General features: G+C 43.2%; 3 protein-coding genes across 7 annotated transcripts; 1 reads left to right on the plus strand and 2 right to left on the minus strand.

Moving 5' to 3' along the window:
- The first annotated feature begins 313 nt into the window (after nt 1-313).
- On the plus strand, nt 314-6,273 carry LOC144702168 (Glycosyl transferase, family 35). Its single transcript, XM_078574091.1, has 15 exons — nt 314-656; nt 1,146-1,384; nt 1,481-1,582; nt 1,720-1,896; nt 2,077-2,352; nt 2,743-3,014; nt 3,080-3,197; nt 3,264-3,650; nt 3,735-3,887; nt 3,967-4,095; nt 4,160-4,396; nt 4,465-4,541; nt 4,669-4,855; nt 5,765-5,965; nt 6,047-6,273. Exons 1-15 carry the CDS (start codon nt 437-439, stop codon nt 6,164-6,166), a joined length of 2,895 nt encoding a protein of 964 aa, XP_078430217.1. The 5' UTR covers nt 314-436; the 3' UTR covers nt 6,167-6,273.
- A 54-nt stretch (nt 6,274-6,327) lies between these two features.
- Nucleotides 6,328-9,950, minus strand: LOC144702169 (uncharacterized). The gene is made up of 4 exons (XM_078574092.1): nt 9,310-9,950; nt 8,077-8,215; nt 7,680-7,979; nt 6,328-7,589 (listed from the first exon to the last, which is right to left on the minus strand). Exons 2-4 carry the CDS (start codon nt 8,204-8,206, stop codon nt 6,565-6,567), a joined length of 1,455 nt encoding a protein of 484 aa, XP_078430218.1. The 5' UTR covers nt 8,207-8,215; nt 9,310-9,950; the 3' UTR covers nt 6,328-6,564.
- A 3,767-nt stretch (nt 9,951-13,717) lies between these two features.
- Nucleotides 13,718-19,639, minus strand: LOC144702172 (pentatricopeptide repeat-containing protein At2g13600-like). 5 transcript variants are annotated; one of them, XM_078574098.1, is made up of 4 exons: nt 17,201-19,639; nt 14,724-15,259; nt 14,414-14,631; nt 13,718-14,266 (listed from the first exon to the last, which is right to left on the minus strand). In XM_078574098.1, exon 1 carries the CDS (start codon nt 19,486-19,488, stop codon nt 17,206-17,208), a length of 2,283 nt encoding a protein of 760 aa, XP_078430224.1. In that variant the 5' UTR covers nt 19,489-19,639; the 3' UTR covers nt 13,718-14,266; nt 14,414-14,631; nt 14,724-15,259; nt 17,201-17,205. The 5 variants fall into 5 exon arrangements, with proteins under 5 accessions (XP_078430224.1, XP_078430226.1, XP_078430222.1 ...); XM_078574100.1 differs by lacking the exon at nt 14,724-15,259 and having other exon boundaries at nt 14,414-14,617; XM_078574096.1 differs by lacking the exon at nt 14,724-15,259.
- Between the last annotated feature and the right edge of the window lie 375 nt (nt 19,640-20,014).

The raw sequence follows: 20,014 nt of genomic DNA on the forward strand, positions 1-20,014 counted from the left end.
GGAGGAGAGATAGCGAGCGATTTGTCGGTGTCTTGTGGCTGATGGTCTCACGTGTCAAAGTGCAATGTGGGGCCCGCTTTGACGCCGGCTCAGAAATATCCCAATGAGGTGACCGGGGTGTGGTCACTCTCCTGGTCATGCACTTTCCACCGTTGAATTAGTGGAATGAACGGGAGATTCGCTGGTCGGGCCCGGTGACTGGAAGCGGTGAGATTACCGAGCGGTGATTTGCCGCACATCAGAAATATCTGAGATTCTAAATTTTCTAAACTAAGAGACGAAATTGCGGGAAGAGAAGATATATGAGAAGACATATGAGATAGGACTTGCAGGAGGGAGATCGTGTTCTCTCACTTCACTCTCTCCCTCTGTTTCTTTCTCGCTCGCTCGTCGGATCTCCTTCCTCCTCTCGACGAGCTCTGCAATCGCGGCGTGCATGGCGGCGCCTTCGTCTCATCTCGCGTCTGCCTCGACGCGATCGGTGTCCGTGTCAGTTCCAGTCTTTAGATCTGTTGGCGCCTTCAAATTTGGTGGATCCGATAGATCTCTACCTCTCGGCGGGATTGCTGGCAGTCGAAGGCGATCTACGAGGTCGCTGTCTGTAAAGAATGTCGCCAGCGAGCGGGAGACTAAGGATTCGTCCTCTCCGGATGAAGGTTGATTTTGCGTTTTGATTGCGTGATCCGTTTGATTCTTTACGTGTTTTAGCGTTCTCAATTCTCGAGAACAATTAGCATCGTAGTTTGTTTTTTTAAATTTTGCTGAATTATTTGATCTATTTGTTGACTTGAGGCAATGCCGTTGCGGCAGCTAGGATCGTCTCAAGGTGACGGTCTTTCCTTCAATCTTGATCCCTCGCATTCTCCCTGGTTATTGACTGTTAGAGCTTGCGCATTACGGAGCATAAATTCGTCTGTCAATTCGGCGTTCTTTCTCTTTGTCTCCATCGTTTGATGGATTTCCCCTGCCTTGCGCAACAATGTGAATTCATAAAGAAGTTAGACCATAGCTAATTCACCGCTTATTTCTCTGCAAGTTCCATTTTGATCATCTTCTTATTTCCCGTATATGTTTGTTATCCTATCATCTATGGCATTCATTTCCTTGATTCCACAAAATTCCTCAAGAGCAGATTCTTGATGCAGGGATCGCCTTTCCCCTTAGTTCTCCAGTGCACGATCCGGCTGCTATAGCTTCAAGCATCAAGTACCATGCGGAATTCACGCCATCATTTTCTCCAGAAGGGTTTGGAATTCCCAAGGCATACGTTGCTACAGCAGAAAGCGTCCGCGATGCACTTATTGTAAATTGGAACGCGACCTATGATTATTATGAGAAAGCGAACGTGAAACAGGCATACTACCTCTCCATGGAATTTCTACAGGTCGCTTAATTTATCCATTTAAACATATTTTATTTGGTGTTTTAGGATAATATTTTGTCTTATGGAGATGTAGCCTGATCTTTTCTCTATGAACAGGGTAGAGCGCTATCAAATGCGGTGGGTAATTTAGAGCTGACTGGTGCATATGCAGAAGCCTTGAAGAAACTTGGTCATAATCTTGAGGATCTGTTAAAGCATGTAGGCCTTTCCTTTCCTCCAGTGGTTTTGGAAACCTCAAATTTAACTTAAAACCAAAACCAGAAACGGTATTCTTCTGCATTGTGACGTTCGTCGACCATAGGGCGCTGACTATTGTCCTCTATCTTACAAAATAGGAACCAGATGCTGCTCTTGGAAACGGTGGTTTGGGGCGTCTTGCATCTTGTTTCTTGGATTCTCTTGCTACTTTAAACTATCCTGCATGGGGTTACGGCCTCCGATACAAGTACGGATTATTCCAGCAGCGAATTACCAAAGATGGCCAAGAGGAGGTGGCAGAAAGTTGGCTAGAGGTGAGACATTTCTTTTATCTAATGTATCATAGGATACATTGATTTATTCATTTTGGCTTTAGTTTCTTTGCGGGTTTTAGAATTTATGAAACTTTTGGGCCCTTAAGATAGCAAAGCTTTGAATTTGGTCGGCTCTTGAATGATGGGCCTATGGCATTTATTGTTTTTTTTTAACTGCAGACGGGAAATCCATGGGAAATTGCAAGACACGATGTCTCCTACCCCATCAAATTTTACGGAAAGGTAGTTGCTGGCTCTGACGGTCAAAAGCACTGGATTGGAGGGGAGAACGTTAAAGCCGTTGCGTATGACGTTCCGATTCCCGGGTACAAAACCAAAACTACTATTAACCTTCGACTCTGGTCGACAAAAGTTTCAGCTGAAGACTTTGATTTGCAATCCTTCAACGCTGGAAATCATGCAAAAGCAAACGAAGCCCACGCAAATGCCAAAAAGGTTTGCGAGGATCATGATGCTTGAGATCAGAATAATCGTTGAAAATGACTCTCTATGAATAACATTCCCATCTATGCGCAATCTGGCAACTTTTATTGAAATTCTTAAAAAAACTCTAAAATGATGAGAAGCATGTCTTCCCTTTGGAATGTTTGCACATCTGTAGTCACGCCACGAATCGTCCTTCTGAAAAGTTTGTTAAGATTTTTAAGTTGTTAACCCTGGGGCTATCGCTGGAACGAAAGAACCGTTCTTTTTTAAGCATCTTGTTCCTTTTCGGATTCACTACGTTACGAAATGATATGTTTTCGTTAAGACTATGTTCTTGATTTACATATTTTCCTCATCGCCTGTGTACTCGCTGATCATATACTTTATTTTCTTTCGCAGATTTGCCTCATCCTTTACCCTGGAGATGACTCCACTGAAGGAAAGGTTCTTCGTCTGAAGCAGCAATACACTTTGTGCTCTGCTTCTCTGCAAGACATTGTTGCACGTTTCGAGAGGAGGTCGGGAAGTTCTGTGAATTGGGAAGAATTCCCGAGTAAAGTGGCCGTGCAGATGAACGACACCCACCCAACTTTATGCATTCCGGAGCTGATGAGGATACTGATAGACGTCAAAGGGCTGAGCTGGCAAGACGCCTGGAATATCACGAAGAAGTACGTCTCAACTCAAACTAAAGTTCTTATCTTAATCAGTACTCTTATCTTTATCTCTGTCCCAGAACCGTGGCTTACACAAACCACACTGTTCTTCCCGAGGCTCTTGAGAAATGGAGTCTCGATCTGATGCAGAAGCTCCTCCCTCGTCACGTTGAAATCATAGAGAGCATTGATGAAGAGGTAAAACTTGGCCACTGCAATTCTATCCGTTGACCATTCTAACTCGAGTTCTTCTTGGCCAAACAGTTTATACAGACCATTATTTCCAAGTATGGAACCGAGGATCTAGATTTGCTGCAGCAGAAGCTGAAGGAAATGCGGATTCTTGAGAACCTCGAATTCTCTCCAGCCGTCGCAGAGCTGCTCGCCAAAGCGAAGAAATCCAAGTCCAAGAAGAAAATGTTGGTCGCTGATGTCCCAGGTGGGAAATCCGACTCAGAAGAGAAAGAATCCTCTTCAGAAGAGGAATCATCGAGCGACGAAGAACAAGAAAGAAAGAGGGAACAAAAGTCAACTCTCCCGAAAATGGTTCGCATGGCAAACCTCTGCGTCGTGGGCGGTCGCGCGGTCAACGGCGTCGCGGCAATCCACAGCGAGATCGTCAAGGAGGAGGTCTTCAACAACTTTTATAAGGTGAGAGAATTGTTCCAACTCTTATTTCAATAAATTGTTTGCGGTACTGATCCGGCTAAACTCTCGTCTTTATCGTGTCGATAGCTGTGGCCTGAGAAATTCCAAAACAAGACCAACGGCGTGACCCCAAGGCGGTGGCTGCGCTTCTGCAACCCTGACCTGAGCGAGATCATTACAAAATGGCTCGGCTCCGACGACTGGATCCTCAACACCCAAAAACTGGGAGAACTTAGAAAGGTGACAAGCCTCAACCCTCCACCTTGAAAAATACATAATTCTGACGCGTCTTTTTTTTTTTTCCATCTTCTGCTTGCAGTTTGCGGACAACGAAGACCTCCACCGAGAATGGAGAGAGGCGAAGCTGAAGAACAAGTTGAAGGTCGTCTCCTTGATCAAGGAGAAGACTGGGTACGATGCCAGCCCTGATGCCATGTTCGACGTACAGGTAAATCAAATCACCCTTACGATAATCATAATTAAGTAAAAACTGAAACGGGTTGTCGGCTCAGGTTAAGCGCATCCACGAGTACAAGAGGCAGCTGCTGAACATCCTGGGAATCGTGTACCGCTACAAGAAGATGAAGGAGATGTCGGCGGAGGAAAGAAGAGCGAAGTTTGCGCCTCGAGTGTGCATTTTCGGGGGCAAGGCCTTCGCCACGTACGTCCAGGCGAAGAGAATCGTCAAGTTCATCACCGACGTGGCTGCCACCGTTAACAAGGACCCCGAGATCGGAGACCTCCTCAAGGTCAGTTGACACTGTCTTAACGACTTAATCGTATGATTACGCGTATTTAATTACGCTTGGGTTGGCAGGTGGTGTTTGTTCCTGACTATAACGTCAGCGTAGCCGAGCTGCTCATCCCCGCCAGCGAGCTCTCTCAGCACATCAGGTAAATGAGTGGGGGAAGGGGAGATAGAGATTTCTTCACCAGCCCTCCGGACGAATCGAAATTGTTTTTGTACCCTTGGTTTTTTCCGTGATTGAAACTTTTTTCGGGGTTTTCTTTTGGCGATCAGCACTGCTGGGATGGAGGCCAGCGGGACCAGTAACATGAAATTCTCCATGAACGGATGTGTCCTGATCGGCACCCTCGACGGGGCCAACGTGGAGATCAGGGAGGAGGTTGGCGAAGAGAACTTCTTCCTCTTCGGCGCCCGCGCCGAGGAGATCGCCGGTCTCAGGAAAGAGAGGGCCCAAGGAAAGGTAAATATATCTCTCTTTTTCTCTCTCTTCATTTCCATCTCTCTCTCTCTCTCTCTTTCTCTTCATGTCCATTTCTATGTCTTTCTCTTCATTTCCATCTCTCTCTCTCTCTCTCTCTCTATTTCTGTTCATGTCCATCTCTATGTCTTTCTCTTCATGTCCATCTCTATGTCTTTCTCTTCATGTCCATCTATATGTCTTTCTCTTTATGTCCATCTATATGTCTTTCTCTTCATGTCCATCTCTCGGCCTCTCTTCATTTCCATCTCTCTCTCTCTCTTTCTCCTCACGTCCATCTCTGTGTCTTTCTCTTCATGTCCATCTCTCTGCCTCTCTTCATTTCCATCTCTCTCTCTCTTTTTCTTCATGTCCATCTCTATGTCTTACTCTTGATGTCCATCTCTCTGCCTCTCTTCATTTCCATCCCTCCCTTTTTCTCTTCATGTCCATCTCTGTCTTTCTTCATGTCCATCTCTCTGCCTCCTTCATTTCCATCTCTCTCTCTCTCTCTCTCTCTCTTCATTTCCGTCGTGCTATCTCAATCGTTATCTCTCTCTCTGTGTATCATATCTCCATCTTAGCTCCATCTCAATCTCCTTCTCTGGCTCTATCCGTTTCTTCAAACAAAAAGGAAATCTCTGGGTCTATCTTCATCTCCATCTCTCAATCTCAATCACTACTCTATCTCCATCGCCATCTCTATGATGCCTCTAAACCGGGCGTGGAGTTTAACTTCTACAATTCTTATGTCCGTATCTATCCCTCGTCACCGCTAAATTTCTCTATTTTTACCTCTACCTCTACGCTACTCGTACATGTGTCTCTTTCTATGTCTCCATCTCAGTATTTAAATCTATCTTATCTCTATCTCCATCTCCATCTTAATATCCTGGCATGGTGAATGGGCAGTTCGTGCCGGACCCGAGGTTCGAGGAGGTGAAGCAGTACGTAAGAAGCGGGGTGTTCGGGAGCTACAACTACAGCGACCTGATCGGCTCGTTGGAAGGGAACGAGGGGTTCGGTCGCGCCGACTACTTTCTCGTGGGCAAGGACTTCCCCAGCTACATCGAATCCCAGGCCCAAGTCGACGAGGCCTACCGCGACCAGAAGGCGAGTCATCTCTCTCTCTCTCTCTCTCTATCCCTTCTCTGACCATGCTCATGATGTATCTCTCTCTCTTTCCTCCGGCAGAGATGGACGCGGATGTCCATTCTGAACACGGCCGGCTCGTACAAGTTCAGCAGCGACCGGACCATCCACGAGTACGCCAAGGACATATGGAACATCGAGCCGGCCCCCCTGCCTCAGTAGAGCGCGGGTCAGTCCCGGTTTGTTTTTTCTCGTTCGTTCATTCCCTGTCTACGCGCTGTCAATAATGGGCTCTCTTCAGTAATGGGCCCACTGGGCTTTCTTCTTTAGCTCCCCCCCACCCCCGCCACCCATGAATTTTCATCATCCCTTGATCAGATCAATAATAAAGAAACCAATCACTTCTTTCTGACAGTTGGCAACCCCGTTAATATCATTACAACGCGCAGGTGGGGGAAGTGTCACTCGCCCAGATTGAAAACACTGGACTTATAACGATTAACAATAATCGACCTCCCCCGGGGAAAAAGGATTTCTCTTTCTTTGAATATACAACAAGGCGCGAGGGGAGAGGGGGAGGGAGGACCTCCCTCTTACTTCGCTTTCGTAATGTGTTTGTATCAGATGATGCCCTCCCCGCCGTCCGATCCGCTTCCGGCCCATGACCCTTCTCCGAAGACCTCCTCGATCACGTGACACGTCGGCAAGAAGTCAACGGTCTTCTCCAGCCCGGAGAAGAGGCCCAGCTCCCATGGATTCCCTTCCGGGCTCATTAGGAACCCACTATCCACCACTGCGTTGATTGCCACCCCCCGGCTCCGCTGCTCTCGTCCCGCCACGTGTCCCTGCCCTTCAAATGAAGTGCAAGAGTCATCCCTCAGCAGGAATTCCCCCGCCTTGACCGCCGAGTCGTAGTCGTCTTCCTCGTCAGAGACGTACTCACTTCCTTCTTCCTCTTCTTCCTCGGTGCTCTGCCACTCGTCGTTGTCGCTGTCGATGTTCGACGGGTCTGATCTGTTCTGCTCTGCCCGCTTCCGGAGGATGAACACGTTGTAGTAGTAGCTGACCAGCTCCTTGCTGGTCTTGCAAGGCAAGAATTTACGGAGCTGAGCCCAGAAATTCTTCCCCGCCGAGGCGGGATTCTCGGCGACGACTTCGTGGAATACCTGCCGCTCTTCTTCGGCCCATCTCAAAGCCACGGCCTCGCCCATATCGGGAAAGCCCAGATCGACGAACTGGGCCGGCCCAATAATCCTCTTGATTCCCTCTCTTGCTTCCATTACATGCTGCCTAACGCAGCCGATTGAGCCTCCGTCGCCGCAGCCGCAGGCTATGGGATCTGGCAATGAGGAAGACGCGGGCGTGATGAGGGTGCCCATCAGCCTCTGTTCTCGGATTTCTTCATCTTTGGGCTTCTTAGTGGGCCTGGGCCTCCATTCTGGAATGGCTGCTTGGTGATTTGGGCCCAGAACGACGTGTTTTCTGGGGTAGTAGTCCAGATTGGAGACGTACTCGGCGTTGATCTGGGGAGATGAGTGGCAAACTTCTTCGCTGGTGTTGCAGGAGACCCAGGAAAGATTGGAGGTGCTGCCTGAGACGTCACCGGAGGGTTCTTCGTAGGAAGAACCATCTCGGAGGGCACCCTCTGAAAGCCCAATAACAGGTTTCATTCAACACCATCGAAGAACGACATTGGACTTGGTAGAGAGATGGGTCGGTGGGGAAAGTTTATTACCTGATGGGAGCGGTTCTGCATGGGCATTTATAATGGGCGACTGCTCAAATGAGGTGGCCTGAATCTGATTTACAAGGTCACTGTTTTTTGCTCTCTTTGTTGGGTTCTCTTGGAGATCGTCTCCGGGATGAGAACGCTTCTCATAACCCAAATCAAAGATATGTTCGAATCTCACGTGGTCATGACTTCCATGAAGGCTTTCGTAACGGCAGTTCTGTGCAGCAACGGATAATTCTGTGACGGCTTCACAGTGAGGGTTATCATTGCCGAGAGACGACGCGAAAACCTTGACTTCCTCGTCTGCTTTTTTTCAATAGCAAATGAGTTAATTGGAACAAGTTATAACTTCAAACCCTCCAGCAGTGTCATCTGAACAGAAAAACATTTGAAGTGTAACCTGAGATGTTCAGCTGCTTCTCCGGGAGGACCTGGAATGCGGGCGTTTCCACGTATGAAGCCTGCTGACTGCTAATATTCACTTGATAAAACAGATCGCCCACAAAGGAGTTTTCGTAATTGAAAACCATGTTTGGTATCTGCAAAGAAACGAATTGGATGAGAAAAAATAACAATTCAGGATGAACACTGATCTGAAAATTATTATCTGTCTACGGAAGAAAACAAATTCCCTCACAGAGAGAAACTAATATTTTGGATGTAGATCAGTTTGATGACAAAACAGTTTTCAGTGCTGCATCATTTCAAGATTTTAACGTAAAGAGAAATTGGAGGATTTTAGCACGTTTGGATAACTAAATTAAAAGGGAAATAAAAAACTCCAGTAATATAGCCTAAATTTACTAAAACATCAAACAAATGTCAATATTGATCATACCAGGCAAATAGAGAAAAACTTGAGCATTCACCCAAATACATTGAGAATAACAAATTCTCAAATGGTCATGGAAACCGGGAAGACGTCTTAATAACAATAATCGGATTCAAAACAAAGCTTCGTGGTAATAACTTTCGTCATTTTCAAGGATATGTAGAGTAGCTAAATAAGTATAGGCGAAAACCAAATCCACGTGAAGTAGGGAAACATTCCTAGTGCAATTAACTCCAGGAAACTAGCCCAAGATTAAGATGAACGTCTAACTAATGCGGAATCAGCACGGCATTTGAAAAACTATGCAACACGTAATACACTCAGATGATCCAATCGAGTCGAAAAACTATCAGATGATACAAAATAATCAGTTAATAAGTATAAGGGCCTTAACCAGATGTGTCCTGTCGTATTGCTCATCAAGAAAACATTCATTTTCAACGAGTCACATCTATTCTTTGATCAATCACCAGAATGGAATGTAAGAAATTGACAATTGGAACATCTTCATAAAGTACGTTACTAATAGCAACTAACATAAGGATCCTGCAGTGAAGTACTACGGCATTGCTAGTCAGTAGAATTTAAACGACACGTGAGACTTATGGCCTGCACAACTTAGCCAAGCAAATGGAGGAAAGACAGCAGGAAACCAATCCAAGATACGGAGTGAGTAGTTCAAAGTTTAAGGGAAATTTTCAAAGGAAAGTAAAAGCCTTTAAGTTCAAACACGACACGAGGAAAGATATAAAAATTTAAAAAAATTGAAAATAAATACGCTATCCCCTAATGATCATATACCTCTCAGGCTCGCTGGGAGAGGTCTTGTGGTTCCAAGAATCGTAAATTAAGACACTCTGCCAATGGGGAAAAATATATAAATATTCAAAAAATAATGGACCCAAATTTCTAAATTCCCCAAATTAGGTGGTCGAGGGATGAAACCCTAGATCACAGACGGGATCGTCAATCAAGAGACACAGAGAGAGGGATTTCTCCTACGGGAACGAGATGATGAACGATTGGGAAATTTCGCTGACCAACGATGGTTTCAGATCTAAACGACGACGAAATTCGCGAACCCTAACCCTAGACCCAATTGGAAAAATTGCTGACTCAGATTAAAGGGAAACACCCCCAAATCGATAAAGATGTAAGGCGGAACAAAAGATCTACGACAGGGAGGGAGATCGACGGGATCGATTTCGGCCTTGGAAACCCTAATCGAGGTTGTAGATTGAACAAGAGAACCGAATTACAAATCCCGATTTCCAATGATTGTCGGTCTACAAGGCAAAGGGTCAACGAATCGACTCGAATTAACACAAGAACGAATCCGAAAGATGATCTGGATCGTGATCTGAAAGGGGGGAATTCTGAGAAAGGGGGAAATCGAACCGAAAATGGGGAAAAAATAGATAGGGTCCGCTTTTTTTATTTTTCCCCAATAATCGAGATCAATAATTTTTTAAAAAATCAGACCGCCCGTGATCCGTAGATGTAACTCAGGCGGGTCCCACTAAGCCAATCCTGAAATGACCTTATAACCCTCCGATATAAGCACGTTATTTAGGAGCCAACGGCGACTCTAATTAAGGTTATATTTGTCTTTCATAAAAAATCCCCCGCAAAGCGGCCACATCCCCATCGTTATCGGAAACCTCGGGTCCAAGAAATCATCGATCGGACGGTTGAGATTGAATGAGACAGCCTGGCGGTGCAGATTAGTCATAAATTCTCCGCGGCGCATCGCAATCTACGTGGCGGCTAATCACGCGCCAGGAGAATCTATGGTCGGATCCGTGGAATAATTCGGCCGCAATCTAGCCGTTCGATCTGGAATGAACGGTAAGATGAAGATGAAATCTACAATGCTCGGATGGCTTTAGATACAGTGTGCCACTTCTGGAAGAACACCCACGGGAAATAATCCCGCAATGATTTCCTCTTACCATTAGAAGATCTATTTTCCTGAATTTAAATACCGAAAATAATATAAATACAGCATTCTGCTCTAAGTAACTGAAAATTTTTAATGGCTGCAGAGGAGGAAGACCACCAAATATACAGAAGTGTTGTTCTCCCTCCATCTAACCAGCATGATATACAAATGTAGATATATCCACATGTTGAGATAGTTTTGGAAACAAAATCACAAGAACTTTGAGAGGGACAAGTGTCCCTTACAAAAATAGAGAAAAAAAAGTTTACTCCAGGAGTCCAAGAATGAGCAATCTTGAGCTTTATTATAGCTTAGCAGCAGGGGTTTATCAATTAATTAGTATGAGATATTTTAGTGTGGACCAAGTTTTTTCAATGATCATGAATGGAACATGAATTGCGTGTTTTAGAGTTCATACTGTTTCAATGAATATACTATCATTAACAGGCACTGCCTTTTAGGTTTTTTTACACTAATTATAATGTAACAAAACAGATATCCTGCAGTTCCCAAGTCAATCGTCAAGAAATTTTCCAAAAAAGTGGGTGATGAAAATGATGGCCTGAAAATATGAGGCAGCTTCTGAAGAGGCATGGGGGAGCTTGATCTGGGAAGGTGCGTCATTCAAATAAATGACATTCAAAAAAAAAACTTTCCAAACTATGGAAATTGAGGTGGGTTGAATGTCATGTCCCAGGTGTGAATGTCTGATCAGAAATACTTTCACTATTTTGAGCACTCGTCAATTATTTTTTTCCAATTCTTGTGGCTTACGGTGCAAGTCCCAGCAATTTTCCACTTGCAATAGTTTCTGAACGTATTTACCTTAGGACCTGCCAAGGAATATATTTGGGACATGGTCTGCTGATTTTTTGTTTGATTTCTCGTTGGCTATATTTTTTCTTTGATAGCTATTGACAAAGTCTTATGAATTCTGTCCTGAAGCCCATTAGAAATTTCTGATATCCAAATGATTTTTTTCATCATTCTCCTCGGCCATCAGTTGTGGATTTTGTGCTTTAGCATTCTCTGTATTTTAAAGATATTTTCTCGTGGTGAAAAGAGATATTTTCTCCAGTTCCAAGAATTGATTTTTAAAGAAGTATCTGATTCACAAAATGTTTTATTTTGAGTTGCGCCTAATTAGACATTGAGGATAATTGGAAAAAGGTTAATAGCTGACGAAAGGGAACGATTTTAGGAAAAAGATGAACGTGAGAGAAAAGCAGCCTAAAGACAGGAACCTTGCCTCTAGAAGAGTGAGCCCGAGATAAATGCAAATCCTCACTTAGAATGGATGTTTTGTACACTTTATGTGTAGGCACATATCTTATGGAAATTATAATTCTTCGCCCTAAATAATTTTATTATTACTAGTAAGGGAATAACAAATAGAGTGATTGTGTATTATTACTAGTAAGGTGATAACAAACAGAGAGATAGTGTTTGGATGCAATGGGTGAAGAGAAAAGAGGAATGCAAAAAGGTTTTGACTTTTCGACACTTGGAAAGAGAAATCACAAGAGTCGGGGCATTCACAATTGGACAAGAGAAAATGAAGAAGCAAACACTGGTTGCGGATGTATGTGGTTTAGTGGCCCCAAGTTTAACTTAATCTACTCTGTATCTACTTGATTTAATATAAAGTGGAGTACGACATGGTCAGAAACTTCTCTCTTTAAAGCTGAATGCTGGTAATTGTTCACTGAACACCTGTGTAAAAAAATCGGCACTCTGAGCGCATCCCTACTCTTAGACAAAATAAAACATCAACTCTCTTCAAGAATCAACGTGTTGATGAAAAAAGAAAACTTTCCATTGTCACAGGATTCCACCGACCGTTAAACTTCAATCGAAATGACCCTTTTCTCTATTTTTCCCTAAAATCTGAGGCTAATCGTGCCCCAAGAGGTCTCTTGTCGTGCGGCAATCATGACCACTTTTCGCCTCTTTTTTCCATGCACTTCATGTTCTTTGAATAAGTCAAGACCCTATCGTCTTCTCATTCTAGGCTTCATGATTGGTCCACGATTTTCTCTGCAGAAAATGAGAATTACTTAAACTTATCGATGATTAGAAAATGTACTTATGTCATTATAAGTGGTAAATGTAAAGGCACCTTCATTTTTTGCCATCAAATCGACCAGCTGGTGCCATCCAATGCTCTGTCTTCAAACATTGAATGACACTGATAAAATTCATGCGCCAATCATTGAATGCACTGCGTGATGAAAGAAATAGGAACACGCAGCCAGATGGATTCAAATCCTGGGAAATCATTAAATGCATAGAAATACCCACAGAAAATCGTAAAAATATTTACAAAATTGAAAATGAAGAAAAATATTATTGAGAATAAGAAAATTTTGGGAATACTCGATATATAATTCTGTATTTTGAGTGTGATCACATTTTATAATGAATAAATGATGCTTGAAAGATACATAAATGCCAATATAGGCATTTTTGGCATGTTATGCAGAATTTTATGCAGAATTCAGCATGTTACCAGCCTCATCGCTAAAATTTTCGTTCCTAAACCTTTTTCCCCAAAATTTTCTGATTTATGTCCCTTTCTACAGAAAATACAGGCTTAGAAAAAACTTTGCCCATTTTTCTATAGCTCAGAAATACAGGCCTAGACTTCATTGAGTTTTTTTCAGGATTTTGAAGTCTTGTATGGCTTAGATAGGCCCTTTTGAAGAGAGAGAAAGAGAGAGAGAGAGAGAGAGAATAGGAAATCAAAGGGAGGGAACATTCTTGACCCACTTGAGTGTTTCCCCGTCTATCTTCTTTGACTTCCAGGGCGGCGGGTTCCTCCCACCGCCCTGCCACCAACTTCGTCTCATCTCTCTCTCTATCTCTCTACACTTCAACTCTCTCAATTTCATGAATTAGAGTTTCCAACAATGTCCATTCAATGAATAGTCTTGAAATACACTCTGGATTGAAAATATTCACAAATCGATGATACGATATATATTATTGCCATTTAACACTTAAAAAACATAGGTTAAAGAAATAAAAACCTCATTTAAAGAAAAAAATAAAAATTAATTTTATGTTTATCGTGTAGGACGCTGTAAGATATCTCTCAAAAATTCCGTCAAAATATATATTTAATAGTGTCAGGTTAAACGAACTTCCAGGTAACCATAAATGAAAGTTCCTGAAGAAAAAATAATATTTCTCTAAAAGTCAGATGAATTAACTTCTGAATAAAGTTAACTCAAGATGATCCAAAATAATAATGCATCTGAACACCATTTCAATTTCCTCACAAGTCATATTTCAAAATTCAACAAATATATATATTTTGTAGAATCTGCGACAATGTTATTCTCAACGATCAAATTAGAATGAGAACAAGTAGGGGTCAAATAGTAAACAGGTCAGAAGAGAAGAGATAGAGATTTGGAAGCAATGCCGCATCGGCCAATGCTCCCTCTGAATCCGGGGGATGTCCCACACTCCAGCCCAGTTGCCGCCGCCGCAGCAACCACTCCAAGAAATGTCAAATCTGTTTGTGAATGAGGACGGTTCCCCCATTTATGCAGGCTTCCCGCCTTGGACTTCGCGCTTAATTTACTGTCATGTGCTCCTTGGTTGGCATGTGTGGCATTTGCCTGTTTTATTTTCTTCATTCTTCTACAAGCCCTTGGGAGGTCAATATGAGAGCAGTTCTTCTCCCTTCTTGGCCTGGGATGCCAGCCAGTCAGCTTGGGTTAGTGGATCACATCAGAAGTGATCCAAGAAAACCTAGGGGCTGCCGCAAGGATCCATATTCTGTTACCAAAATGATGGAGGCAATGTGACCTACAACAAATGCCAAGGTAAAGTCAATGAAAAGAGACTATATGTTCATAATATGAAGACGATAAAGAGACAGATGAGAGGGTCAAGACACAGAGACAAATAAGGAGTTACTCACTTGACAAAGTAAGAGAGGGATTTGAAGCTTACTTTCGAGCTGCCAATAAGTATTTCTTCTTGAGATGCTCACGCATTATATGCCAATGGACTTGTGGGCTGAGCCCATAACTGGTACTTCTTGATAGAGATGGATCTGGTCTGGTATCAGTATCCCAGCATCCAACAAAGTCATTTTGTTTGTCGAGTCAAATGAATCCCAAAGGAATCAAAAAAGTGGCCGAGGCATTGAGTCATCTGTTGGCAACAAACTACAAATACAGCGTCAGAGTCCAGTAGAAATATACATATGATCTGGTATTCTACTGAAAAAAAATAAAAAATGATGATTAGAGTCGTTTACATGATAAATTACGATGCCAATACAGACAGATTCATAGCTCAATAAGCTTGGTAAAATTATACTCGAACAATTGGAGATGATTATCAGTAAATTTATTCTCTCCTGATGAGCCTGAGTACAATATCTAGCTTTGTCCAGATGACACAGAAGCTAGTATTCAACTTTGAAGAAGTTTAATGAGAGTCATCATGAGGTGTAACAGTACTGCGAAGCCATCTAAAAGCTTGATCTACTATAAAAAAAATAACAAAAGAACACGAACTTAGACAAAAATAAGAATAGATGCATAGATGATAATGCGGGACTGTTAATAATGTTATGTCAGGAATTAAAAATCTATGAGATTACTAACATATTTGGCATGATATTTAGTCCATTGCACAAGATCTAATAAATTTATTCTCTCCTGATGAGCCTGAGTACAATATCTAGCTTTGTCCAGATGACACAGAAGCTAGTATTCAACTTTGAAGAAGTTTAATGAGAGTCATCATGAGGTGTAACAGTACTGCGAAGCCATCTAAAAGCTTGATCTACTATAAAAAAAATAACAAAAGAACACGAACTTAGACAAAAATAAGAATAGATGCATAGATGATAATGCGGGACTGTTAATAATGTTATGTCAGGAATTAAAAATCTATGAGATTACTAACATATTTGGCATGATATTTAGTCCATTGCACAAGATCTAATAAACAATGATCCAACGGTGGTCAGCGAGCTTGCGTGGAGGCTCCTCCACAGGCTGGTATGTGGCCAGATCACGACTCTTTCCTGGACTTGCAATGGCTGGACCACAGATGGTTTGGACGCTTGGTCCATGGGTTGGATTGTGGCTCCTCTACGGGCTGGTCTCAAGCTGGATCAGGGCTCTTCCTTGGACTGTCCATGGCTGGACTGTGGCAGGTCTGCAATACTGGTCCATGGCCTGGACACGCTAATCTGAATTTAGATGGACCGTCACTATGGGCCAACCTGGTCAGATGCTCAGGTGGGGTTGGCCTGGGCTCTTCTGCCAGGCCAGACTATTGGGCTGACCCAGTCAGAATGATGACCCTATTCAGAACCAGATGGTCATGAAACATGGGGTCAGCAATGTCTGTGTCCCTTTGCGGGTTCACAACCACAGTAGCACGAGTTGGCACATAGGTGGAGCTGCAGCAGCAGCAATGGATTTCTCCAATGCAGAGGGCAGCAGCATGAGAGCTGTCACCGGCGGAGGCAGAAGGCAGTGACAGTGTATCGCAGCACTCAGGGGTTGCTACACTGAGCGGGCAGAATGTGGCTGGTGGCAGTGTAGGGTGCTATGGAGATGATGAGGTTGGCGTGAGGTGGGAGACAGAGGTGGTTATTGGTGGCACTGCAGGGTTTTGGCTTCAGTGAAGTGGGGGGAAGGAATAAAAGGTACTGAGGATGGCTGGCAGTACTCTTGGGTTGTGGTAGCAGAAACTAGAGCAGCTGAAGCATAAATTTTCAGCAGTTGGAAGTTCCACAGGGGTGTGACAGCGGTGATGATTACGGCAGTGGTGGTTGGTGTTATAGCAGGGACGTGTGGTAGTGACAAGGGAAGCAAGCATTGGAGAAATCTTATGTTGTGGCTGATGCAAGACCAGCGTTGGTCATGGTGGACTTGGATGATGCTCCAGTGGCAATGGTGACGGAGGTGGCGTTGGATCAGAGTGGAGGTGGCAATGGATTGGAGTGGCTGCACAACCAATGATATGTCAGGGAAGGAAGAAAAAGAGAGGTCAAATGGAGGATGCAGGAATCAACCAGGGGTGAGCCATTGGAAGATGCGGTGCAGTAGAGACAAATGCAGGGGCAGGGAATCACAGGGGCAAAGGGATTGCATTACTGAAGAGAGGAGAGACAAGAATGGAGCTGCAATTAGAGCTTACCTTTTCATTATTGGCTTCCTCCTGAAGGAGGCCTGCCCCATTGAAATGAAAACATATGTGAACGTGAAATGACGACAATGCTACTAACGGGCTTCAATGCCAAAATGACGTATAGGGTTGTATCTCTCATCTAACAGCAGCAGCGGACGTGGTCATTCTTACATCCGACAGTATGGCCTTGAGTTTTAGAGAAAATAAATAATATTTTACTAGCATCATACAGTGACTAAATGCAGATATAAAAGAAAACGATGCACATGATATAATCAATGCAGTACCATAGGTCAACCAGTGGTCAGAGCACATCTTGAAATAAACAGACAAAAATCTACAAGAGCTTTGTGAGTATGTGGAAAAGAAAATATTAAATTATGTGAACCCATCATATAGTAGAGTAATATAACAAAACATAATTTAAAATACATGATTTAATCAGGAATGAACCTTTAGGCATTTACATGAATAGGAAGAACTCAAGATATAATGGGCTAAAATAAAAGTTGAAAAGAGACATTCCATAATCTTATGACCTTTACTATATATATTGGCCATTTTGGTTTGCAAAAGAAGGGTTACCAGACTTAGCCTGCCTCCTTGTTGATTGCACCCAGCTCAAAACTCTCATACATGCTTGCTATTACAGCGCCAACATAAGCATGAATATGATAACCTGTTTTGATTATCTGGGCGTGTACCTGCCTGCCTTGGTCTTTCAATAATAACTTGCTACAGGCAGACAGTATGTTTATGAAGGAGACATGATTCGGCCATATCCCCAATCTACTCATCAGAGAATACAGATCAAGGGCATCCCATGAACAGTTCTGTTGAACATATCCTGACAGCATAACATTCCAAGAAACAATATTCTTCTCAGGCATCTGCCCAAACAAAGCTCTTGCTTTATCCCAGAGTCCGCACTTCACATACCCACCAAGTAATGCTGTCCATGAGAAGACATTGGGTTGAATTATATCTGAAAATGAGAGTGTGGCCGACCATAACTGTCCACATTTTGCATACATGTCTACTATTGCGCTTCCGACAATAACATCACGTTCAAAGCCAGTTTTGTGGGAAAGTGCATGAACCTGAATTCCCCATGCTTGAGCAGATGTAGATGAACATACATCGAGAACACATGAGAGGGTAATGTTATCTGGCTTTGAACCAGAACGTCTCATCGCTAAAAAAGTATTCATAGCCTCACAATTCATGTAGTTTTGGTCATATCCCAGTATCATAACATTCCACAGAACAACATTAGGTTCCATGATTTTCCGAAAGATTTCTTCAGCAGCTTTGTCCTGATTGAAGAAAAAGTACATGTCAATAAGGGCCCCGCACACAAAAAAAGAAGAGCAGAGTCCAGTTCTTGTTATATTGCAATGAAGTTGCTCGCCATATCTAAGACCACATGCGTTGGAAGCAGTGAGGAGGCTCCCATAAGTGTAAGCATCGGGCTTCCACCCGTACAAACACATTTCCTTGAAAGCCAGGGCTCCCTCTTCAAACATTCCAAGATCTGAATAACCTGCGATGAGAGCGTTCCACAACGCAATGCTCTTCTCCGTAGTAATTTCAAATAAAGACCTGGCTCTCTCTATATGACTATGTTTTGCATATTCCGCAATCAAAACACTCCAGGAGAAATCATCAACCACCGGCATTAATTCTGTAACTCTGATTGCATTACTGAAATTTCCACACTTGGCGTAAAGGGATACAAGGACGCTGCCCACGGTAGCATCTGTTTCATATCCGCACTTAATTGCCAGACAATGTACTTTGGACCCTTCTTCCAGATTCAATAACTCAATACAGGCATTAAGTGCACAAACAAAAGCTACCTGATCAGCTTGTAAGCCAGATTCTCTCATTTTCCAGAATAAATCAACGGACTCTCCATTCCGATTATGATAAGAACAACCTTCGATGATCATAGTCCAAGAAACAACATCCCTGAAAGGCATCTGATTGAAGAATTGAAGCGCCTGGTCTATCCGGGAACAATGAACATACCCTGAAAGCATGGAATTCCAAGTGAAGGGCTCTCTGATCTTCAATGTGTCAAAAACCCGGCGGGCCTCACAGAGAAAAAAGCATTTAGAATACAACTCAACAAGAGCACTGCCGACGTGAAGGTTCAGAGACAGTCCAACTTTCACTGAAAAACCGTGGAGAAGTTTACCATTTATAGAAAACCGAAGATTACAGCAAGCACTCAACGCACTTGATACACCAAAGTGGTCTGTCACTGCACCCGAAAGCCTCATACTTTGGAAAATTCTCAGCGCCTCTTCGCAAGGCCCATGGCGATCGTACCCAGATATCATCACATTCCAAGACACGGAATCCCTTTCAGGCATTTGATCAAACAGCCGACGAGCTGTAGATACAAACCCAGCTCTACAGTAACAGGACACCAATGCATTCCAAGAATGTACATTCTTATTATGAATTATGGAAAAAACCGAGTAAGCGTCGTCTAAGGAGCCGCACTTCCCATACATACTAATCAAATGGTTGGAGAGGAAGGTATCATTGCCGACGCCGACAACGGTGAGATAAGCATGCAGTTGTCTAGCTTGAATCCGATTCCCATTTCCTGCGATAAACTTGATAACAGAGCACAGAAAATCAAACCCAGAAAATTCCCCTCGCCAATGACAAAGTACCAGCCAATGTATTGATTCTTTAAGACGTCCGCAACAAAAATGTTTGCCAATTGATTCCGTGATCGCTGCATTTTCAACTGGCACCCTCCTCCGTGCAATACCCACGGAGGGTTTTCTGTGCTTCGGTCGAAAGTGCTCAGATAAGGACCTCGAAACTGAGGAGAAGTATTGGCCGGAAGTTCTCATGTGAGATCAAACTCCCCACCAAATGAGACGGGTTCATGCTGCAAAAAACGCCGAACTCTGACACCGATGGAACTCGGAGCGCCGCTCGGCCAGCTCCATCTTTCTGAAGGAAGTAGAGGACTGTGTAGCAGTGGAGAAGGTCGTCGTGCTCATACTGAGATCCGAAAAGCAAAATCTAATACCTTGTATCTTTATAAAACCGAAAGTTGTAGCTTAAAATTAATATACACCATTGTATATAAGTTTCTTGAATTTAAATTTAACTTACTTAAGGTCAATTGACATTTATAAAAGTTCATGATGCTGGCCTTTAACTTTTCTTTTATGAGGTGGCACCTCATTAGATTGGACACAATATGAATCACAGGTTGATTATCAAAATAAGAGCTTTTATGTTGATATGCCATGTCATGACACTAGAATTCCACATTGAAGTGTGAGATCACGGATTTTTTTGTTTGTCAATGAGATAAGGTTCCCCCCATGTATGACAGTAGCTTGTTGCATATGATTACGGTTCTTCTAA

Source organism: Wolffia australiana, chromosome 4 (assembly GCF_029677425.1).
Source record: "Wolffia australiana isolate 7733 chromosome 4, ASM2967742v1".
In the NCBI taxonomy this organism is placed as follows: domain Eukaryota; kingdom Viridiplantae; phylum Streptophyta; class Magnoliopsida; order Alismatales; family Araceae; genus Wolffia; species Wolffia australiana.

Bases quoted from the DNA above. Each gene is read 5' to 3' on its own strand.
- LOC144702169 (XM_078574092.1), bottom strand. From the start codon at position 8,206: ATGGTTTTCAATTACGAAAACTCCTTTGTGGGCGATCTGTTTTATCAA. The intron at 7,980-8,076 runs GTTACACTTCAA...GAAAAAAAGCAG, and splicing joins GAAGCAGCTGAACATCTCAG to ACGAGGAAGTCAAGGTTTTC. The intron at 7,590-7,679 runs GTAATAAACTTT...TTGGGCTTTCAG, and splicing joins TGCAGAACCGCTCCCATCAG to AGGGTGCCCTCCGAGATGGT.
- LOC144702168 (XM_078574091.1), top strand. From the start codon at position 437: ATGGCGGCGCCTTCGTCTCATCTCGCGTCTGCCTCGACGCGATCGGTG. The intron at 3,015-3,079 runs GTACGTCTCAAC...TCTCTGTCCCAG, and splicing joins GCCTGGAATATCACGAAGAA to AACCGTGGCTTACACAAACC. The intron at 5,966-6,046 runs GCGAGTCATCTC...TTCCTCCGGCAG, and splicing joins AGGCCTACCGCGACCAGAAG to AGATGGACGCGGATGTCCAT.
- LOC144702172 (XM_078574100.1), bottom strand. From the start codon at position 19,488: ATGAGAACTTCCGGCCAATACTTCTCCTCAGTTTCGAGGTCCTTATCT.